Source organism: Triticum aestivum, chromosome 4B (genome assembly GCF_018294505.1).
Source record: "Triticum aestivum cultivar Chinese Spring chromosome 4B, IWGSC CS RefSeq v2.1, whole genome shotgun sequence".
Taxonomy (NCBI): domain Eukaryota; kingdom Viridiplantae; phylum Streptophyta; class Magnoliopsida; order Poales; family Poaceae; genus Triticum; species Triticum aestivum.
In genome coordinates this window covers 651,766,926-651,775,313 of record NC_057804.1, presented here as the reverse complement: position 1 = coordinate 651,775,313, position 8,388 = coordinate 651,766,926, and the positions used below count along the sequence as shown (strand labels likewise).

The 8,388-nt window shown below is 43.1% G+C and overlaps 1 protein-coding gene across 1 annotated transcript; it reads right to left on the bottom strand.

The window, feature by feature from the left end:
* Nucleotides 1-1,094: 1,094 nt before the first annotated feature.
* LOC123093876 (stem 28 kDa glycoprotein) lies at nucleotides 1,095-3,131 on the bottom strand. The gene is made up of 2 exons (XM_044515940.1): nucleotides 2,624-3,131; nucleotides 1,095-1,722 (listed from the first exon to the last, which is right to left on the bottom strand). The coding sequence occupies exons 1-2, from the start codon at nucleotides 3,055-3,057 to the stop codon at nucleotides 1,338-1,340; spliced, it is 819 nt and encodes a 272-aa protein (XP_044371875.1). The 5' UTR covers nucleotides 3,058-3,131; the 3' UTR covers nucleotides 1,095-1,337.
* Between the last annotated feature and the right edge of the window lie 5,257 nt (nucleotides 3,132-8,388).

Genomic DNA, 8,388 nt, shown 5'->3' with positions numbered 1-8,388 from the left:
CATCACAGGGGCGGCATTTGGGGGGATGGCAGCGCTTCTTCTTCGAGTCAGTCTTCCGGACACCGATTCTCCTCAAGTTCGCCCGTTGGGACGGATTAGACGGAGCTCCGACGTAGATTCCTTCCAGCTCCTTGGGGCGGTGAGGTTAGGATTTTTCGCCGTGCATACGCAATGGTGATATTTGGTGTCAGGTTCTGCAAATTGATTCAAGGATTCAACAATGACAACTGTGGCTCCAAAGCGCTTGTCCTTAGTGACACATGCACGAAGACTCCCTGCCTGTTATTGACAAGGCCAGGCCGGCTCTGGTATGGGAGGAGCGACATCGGTGCGTCTGCGGCTCATTCTGGCGGCGGCAATGGTGGTTCGGTGGTTCATGGACCTTGATATAATTTTTATTATGTTTGAGGTGCTTTGTACTTTCGGCGAATCTTTATAACAGATCTGATCCTTTTCGCAAAAAAAAAGAGACACAACAACATCACCACCACCACCACCAACAACAACAACTAACAATGGAAGGCTGAATTAAGAGAACGGGGCACTCTTATGACATAATATTTCCCGGATCCTTTGCCCCAGTCTTGACGCATGTTGCTGCCTCATTTTTAATCTTTGCAAGGAAGGTCTTTGACATAGCTTAAATACCTTGGAAGATAGACACATCTCTTTCATTCCAAATCTTCCAGGTAACCAGCATAGTGAGGCTTCCCATAGCCTTTCTCTAATGTTCATGCATGTTGGACACCTGTTTAGACCACAATTCCTTGGTGGCCTCTCCAGTCTTCACTGATGGGCGTCTGGTGACCGCCAACAATGATCCCTTCCTCGAACGGGTCAAAGTTGACCCATTAACGGAGGGGTTAAAACAAGTGCCATTCTTCAGTAAGGACTACACACAGATGTATATAGACATATTTAAAGTGTAGATTCACTCATTTTGCTTCATATGTAGTCCGCATTGGAATCTTTAAAAAAGACTTATATTTAGGAAACGAGGGAGTACCTATGATATTAGTTGCACCATCCATAATATTTAGTAAAATATTACACCATCATTAGTACTAGATCCAAGTTGAGAAGAACAACACATCAAACAAGAATAGCCCATGAATTTCTCGCAAGAAAAAAAATAGTGGACCATGGATCCATAGATTAAGCAACATGCAACTTCTCCACGAACACGTCTAATTTATAATGGCAATTAATCTCAAGTTCTCAACAATGGAAATGAACCAAGCAACAAGTTGGGAGGGATTATTGACTAAACATGCATATAACTAAGAGCATGGAGCTTATTCGAGAAATCAATGGGGGCATGCCCAAGCCGGAGCGGCCTAGCCGATGTAATACATGGGGTCGGGCAGCTTGAAAGTGCGGGCGCCCTCAGGTGCGCCAAGGATGTCACTCCATTGGTCGCCGATGTTACCGATGATGATGTACCCAGCATCCTGCAGCTTCTGCCTCTCGCCGGACTTGTAGGTCGCCGCGGAGCCCTTGAAGCCGGGCTGCTTCAGCAGCAGGTTCATCCACCCGGAGATGCCTTGGCGGAGGAGGTTGGTGACGGTGATGGCCCTTTTGTCCTCGGTCCGGCCGGTGAGGAACACCGGCTTGACACCGACCGAGAGCAGCTTGTTGTACAGCCGCTTCGTCTCCGGCAGCGAGGGCGCGCTCCCCTCCAACACATATGCGTCAAAGCTCGTCGCGTTGAACGGTGTAGCTCTGCGCACGTATGTGTATATGAAGATAGATTAATGGCGGACTCAACCATATCAGCTAGTGTAGTACTATATGCATACCAATTCAAAAAAAAAAGGTAATTATGGAAACCGAAGTATGTAACCTTGTGGTCCAAGTGGCCAAATGGCCAAAGGGGATAAGCATTACCCAAACTCAATGCTCTACGTATCTGTGGACGAACGTGATTGATGATAAAAAATGAAGTTCGCCAAGTGGAGGTCTAAATTAATTACTCCCTCCGTAAACTAATATAAGAGTGTTTAGAATACTAAAGTAGTGAACTAAACGCTTTTATATTAGTTTACAGAGGGAGTAGTCAATATCATACCGCGAGATCCAACTCCGACACAACTTGTATATATTTAACCTCATCGTGCACCTCGCTCACCCTGCTTGTGACTCGTGAGAGCTCAGCTTATTTCTTGATTCCTTTGATAAAATAGGTTTACCATTGCAGCGATCGAGTGTAATGATCTTTTGAGTTGAGAAATGCATGTTTTACCCGCTAAAAGAAAGGCTTATTGCAGAGTTTCGGCTTTCAACAAAAAAGGTTAGCTACCCCGCAAAAAAAAGGTTAGCTTTGTCATGAATGATTGTGGTGAAGCAAAGTTACTGGAACCCCTCGATTTGTTAGATATTTGCATAATTACAAGTATTATCCGTCTAAACTCATTTTTTATTCTAACATAATTATAGCAACTAGTAATCAGTTGATAACGACGGCTGAAAAATAAACCGTTCGATAAAGTAGCCAAGTGGACAACAGTCAACAGATACGGTCCTACCCGGGCAATCACATGCCCATCACCGTGTATAGGGGGCAATTACTACGAAAAATCCCTGCTCAGATGCACCTGCAATAATTAGCATGGTGTGCACGTACCCGAAGCCGTGCTTGGCGTAGTAGGGGAGGTTGGAGAGGGTGGTCTCGTCGATGTCGAAGACCCACACCTCCTTGCCGTTGCCGGCGAGCTTGAGGGAGTCGACGTAGGCGAGCGCCTGGTCGACGACGACCTTGGAGTCGCGGCGGAAGTGGCTGCCGAGCATGTAGTGGCCGACGTAGCCCTCGCAGCTGGCGGGCACCGTCTTCCAGTCCCGCACGTTGTGCGCCTCCACGCCCAGCACCCAGCTGTCGCACGCCACTCCGGCGTGCTTGCCGGAGCCCAGCAGCGGCCGCAGCGCGTGGATCAGCGGCGCCACCACGGCCTGGTCCAGCGAGGTCGGCATGCGGATGTTGGCCTCCCACGCGCCGCAGGAGGCCACGAGGAGAGCCGCGGCGGCGAGGAGGAGCGTCGTTGTCGTCCTGGCCATCGCCATTTCTAGCGTGTGTAGTGGTGCTTCCCTTGCTGAGGTGCGAAGAGCTTGTTAAATAGGAAGGGAGGGGAAGAGAAGCTGCATCGATCGATCCTATACTACACGCGGTGTGCGCGTGAGTGTGGGCTCGAAGTAAATTAGCTGACAAAACAAAGGAGGCAGGGGGGTTGGTGACATTGGCGGGTCGCATTCACAGCGTGCGACACGCGCGCGCGTTGGGGCAATATTTTGATTGGAGGAGAGTGTCGTCGACCGACGGGGACAGGATAGATGTGATGTGATCCGATCTTGATGCAGTTAGTCCAATAATTCAGTTAATTAGGCTATCTACAATGATGAGCACTTATCCATACGCTTATACAGAAATTTTAAAAATAAATAAGCGCTACCTTTTTTTGAGGGAAATGGTATCATGGCGGTTTATATTTCATGTGAGAATAAAGATACATCGTTTGTTAAAACATCCACTAAGAAACCCGGGGCTTCGATTTCCAAACAATTGTTCGAGACACCTCCAAGTTCTTAGCTAGCAGATCCGCCGCCATATTGGCTTCCCGAGGGCAATGGCTAAAAACTATAGAGATAAAATTGCTAGATAAGAAAGTGCATTCTTCATATATTACCGCTGCTGGTCCTAGTGAATTCCGGCTACTCAGCATGATCTCGATTACCTCCAAACAGTCCGCTTCGACATAAATTTCGTTGCAACCAATTTCATTCGCTAGTAGGAGGCCATCTCGTAGTCCTCTAGCCTTTGTTGTCGCTGCGTCTTCCACAAAGGAACCGGCCTCATCATGCAACACTGCTCCCGTACCTCCTGTACCAGTGTCCTGATCAAATGCTGCATCGACATTAAGTTTGATGACGCCCTTAGGCGGCTTGGACCAGCCATGTCTTTTTAATTTTAGTTTGCTTCAACCTTGCTCGTGAAAAGTTCTGCGCTAAAGTTGATATAGCTTGGCCCGACCTAGCCGACTCATAGATGTTCTCACCGTGTGTGTATTTGCGCCGTTCCCACCATGCGTATCAGATTGTTGTGGACACAAGATCATTGCGCTGGACATCAGCCACCAGTGGACATATGGTACTTTTGGATAGTAGGAGATCGGCCAGCGCCGAACCTCCATCTCTCTCTACTGTGCATATTTCATTCACTAGCTCCTGTAGTCCAAGAATTCACCAAATTTCCTGCACCCTCGGGCACAAAAACATGGCATGCCTAATGCTCTTACAGTCCGAACTACAAAGGGGACACTAGGAACTTGTAATCATATGTCTGTTTCCTAAAACACCACGGCAAGGAATAGCTCCAAGCAAAGTCCTCCAAACATGGATTTTGATTTTTGATGGCACACGCAATTTCCAAATGGTACTTGAGGCTTGTAATGAGTTTGTCGTCCTCAACTTTTGTCCATGCTGGTGCTCCCAGGGAGAGTATCTTGTGATACGGGAACATAGGTGCTCCCATGATATGGACTTCTGGGCCCTCGGATCTCAGATCCAAGGGCATACGAGGAGTTGCTGTAGTTGCTGTACTTGCACACATTTTTCAGATTCTATGAGGGCTTTTTTACAAAAATATTCATCATTTCATGGAAGCTCTTGGATCTGAGATCCAACGGCCGAGCTCGCACGGGAGCACCTAAGCTTAGGTGCTCCCAGAGCACCAGATATTTTCCCGGTGCTCCCACCCTTCATGGTAAGCCGATCTTACTGAGAAAATTCCACTTCTATTGAAGTGCCATGATACAAAATCTTCCATCATTCTCAAAGCTAGAGGGATATTCATAATACGCTCCACATCAATTGGCCAAAAAAATCGCAATTGTTCATTCCACACTCTGTTTTCCGAATCAATTAGTTCATAAACTCTTGTGATCACTATATTTCCCCTTGGTGTAAGAACTCTGTGGGTCGGGCTGCTGGGAATCCAAGGGTCCTCCCAGATATTAATCTGTGATCCATCTCCTACTCTCCAAATGTGTCCTCTTTCAAAGGACTAAATTCCACTCCAGAGACTCTGCCAAGTATATGAACTACCCTTTTTCAACGTATAGTTCAGAAGGTCACCATCGGAGGAATACTTTGCTTTCAATACTCTGGCACATAATGATTCCAGTTCGCACAAAAGCCTCCAACACTGTTTTTCCAAAAGAGCGCTAACTACTGGCGCTAAACATGTGTGGAAACAGCGCTTCGTGTGTCATCTCGTAGAAAAAAAAGGCTAGCACTGGATGCCTTGTTTTGCGTCGCTGCGGCGGCCCACGCAAAGAATTAATTAAGTAAGAGCATGATTAATACTATAGCCAGCTGCCGGCAATATGAGCATGTCATTTCATCAAGAGTTAGAATTATTATTTACTTATACAATAATGCTGACTATGAGGTTGGCTATAAGGTTACAGTTTTTTTCCCTCATTTTCTCTCTATTTTTTCCCTCATTAAATGTTTTTACCTAGGAGTACACATAGAGACGGGCTCTTGCATAAGAGCCCACTCCTTTACTTTTTTCACTCTCTCTCAACTACATAGACAAAAATGCCACGTCAGTAGACTTATAGCCTACTATTATACTTGCTCTAACTGCCGATCAGCTGGGATTTTATTCCTAGCGCCCTCCCCAAGTGCCCAGCGTTGGAGATGCCCTTATACTCCCTCTGTTTTATAACATAGTGCATATAGATTTTTGAAAAATCAAATATTATAAACTTTGAATATGTTTATAGGCAAAATATGAACATTTAAAATACCAAATGCATATAACTGAAACATCATCAGTTATATTTTAATATTCAGTATGATTTGAATTGTACATATAAATAGTTTTCATGTTAAAGTTTGTTTGGTTGACTTTTTAGAAAATCTACACGCACTACATTATGAAAAGGAGGGAGTAGCAGGGAAATACCCCTTGGTTCCTGGTTGTATCTACACCCTATATGGGAAAAATAAAAAAATACAAAAAGAGTCAAAATAGTTCAGAAGATTTTTTAGAATAAACTTGACTTCCTTTTGCATTAGTATATAAATTTTCACGAATAAAAAACCGGCATTCACTTGAGGGCAAAAAATAATCTTTGCTATTGTAGGTCAGTATGATAGATATTTTGTATTCTAGATGTAGGCGGGTTTTTCAATAAACTTGGTAAACGTTTGTAAAACTTGATTTAAAAAAGAAAAACTATATGCACTAAATTACGGAATTGAAGGGGTAGTTTAGCGACGGTGATTGTAATGTTGGGTAAGTACGTAGCCCGTTTGGGGATAAACGATAAGGTGGCCAAGTGGATATACTCCTTAATTACTATGATTAGTACTAATCTGTATGGTTCTACATACTCCGGCCATCATTCCATGCAGGACCAAAACAACGGCGATCCAACGTTAACATGCAAACTCACCGCTGCAAACGGTGGTCAAGTGGACCAGACAGCGGTGCCTAAACCCAATATATGCTCACGTGCATGAGCAGTACTAGTTGTCGACGACCGAGACTGGTGATAAACTTGGTCCGCCAAGTGGAGGGTATAAAATCCTCTCTCAATAAACTAATATAAGACGTTTTAGACTACTAAATTAGTGATCTAAAACGTCTTATATTAGTTTACAGAGCGAGTAAGAGATATCGCACAGCGAGATCCCGACCACACCACTATTTTGTTGGACCAAGACGGATGCCAAACTTACTATAGGAGTACACTATGGCCAATATAATTTGATTCACACGATTCAAAAACACAGAAATAGAAAATACATAGGATTGCATTTGTTATGACTGTATAAATCCTATATGATTTTGATTGGTTTGATTGTTTCACAATAAAAACAAATGATTTTTTAAGATGTTTGATTAGATGCTAAAATTTCTCTGAAATGTAGAACAAGGGAATCATTAGGAAAAATTCCTATAGAATTCAATCATACAAACCGAACAACCAATGTAGGAAAAAATCTGAAGGACCATAATCCTTCAAATTTCTATGAAAATTCTTTGAATCAACGAGGCCTATAATTTTGGTACCCCACTATTTTGGAGTACTTCTAATATTTAACTTCATCGTGCACCTCACTCACCCTCCTTGGTTTTTTTATAATTCACCCACTCTCTTAGTCTCTTGTGTGCAGGAGCTCAGCTTTGTGGATTCCCTTGACAAATAATATATCTACAATTGCAGCTTTATTGCAGATTTTGGGCTTCAATAAAAGGTTGGCTTTGTCATCACTGTGGCGAAGCAAAGTTATTCGAACCACTCGATTAGTTAGATGACATATGAGGCAAGTGATAAGTTGTTCATCTTCTTTTCTTGCACATGCTTGTATACTTTTATGTTTCTTTTTCTAGTCATCAAGTGTAGATTCACTTTAAATTTCATAGGACGGGGTATGATTTACTTTAGATTGCAATGCATTAGTTCGTTTGTCACATTAAAAATACAAGATTCTGCAAAAAAAGGGCGAAGTTCTACACAACTAGTTTATCTAAGGAATAGTTGTAGCATGTAACCATACACAAGATGTTCTGACTTCTGACATCCTCATACATACTTTCTGTTGTTATGGAGATTCCTTTTTAGAAACACCATTGTATTCATACTCATAAAAATTACATATACACTTATTTGGACCTAAGATCCAAGGAAAATACAAAGTAGCTCATGTGACTAAGAATTACAATGAAATCTCTTGTAAACACCTTCTTTGCGGTATCAATCTTAGCTCGAAGAAATACTCCAAAGACTTCAGTAAATATGTTGCAATTAGACTAGAGCAACGATGTTCTCACTCTTTCACCCGCACGAACATTGCCAATAATTGTTTTTGAAAGCGTCTTGACGCCCATCTAAAAAGATGTGCAGTCCTGATCGATAAACGTACTTGGGCCGGGGTTGATCCCCTAGAAGTGCAGGCCGTCGAATCACTATATCTTCACCATGGTTTCGATGAAATATTTGGTTATTGGCAATCTTGTTCTGTTGAAGAGTGTTACTACATAATATTCCATCAGTGTTTTTATCGTTTCATAGTGTATTGATGAAAATGCAAAAAACATGCAAGTGTATGATATTCTTTTGCCATGCAATTTTAAGTGATATGTTATTGAGAGCTGAACACGCTCAAACACTCCATGTCAAGACACGAATCACGTCGTACAAAGATGCAGAGAGAAAAAGGTTGCAGAGACCCTCTCTAGAGTGGACTGATGTAGAGGGATGTTACAACTGTGCTAGCTCTGAACCTTCTTTTAAAACGGAGGCAAACTATTTGTATCATTCTATTAATTAAGGGAAAGTTAGAACAAGGGCAACCAAAAACAAATACAGGCCAACAATGAAA

Excerpts from the sequence above, each read along its gene's own strand:
- LOC123093876 (XM_044515940.1), bottom strand. The coding sequence starts at position 3,057 with ATGGCGATGGCCAGGACGACAACGACGCTCCTCCTCGCCGCCGCGGCT. Across the intron at positions 1,723-2,623 it reads TACGCCAAGCACGGCTTCGG|AGCTACACCGTTCAACGCGA; the intron begins GTACGTGCACAC and ends ATACGTGCGCAG.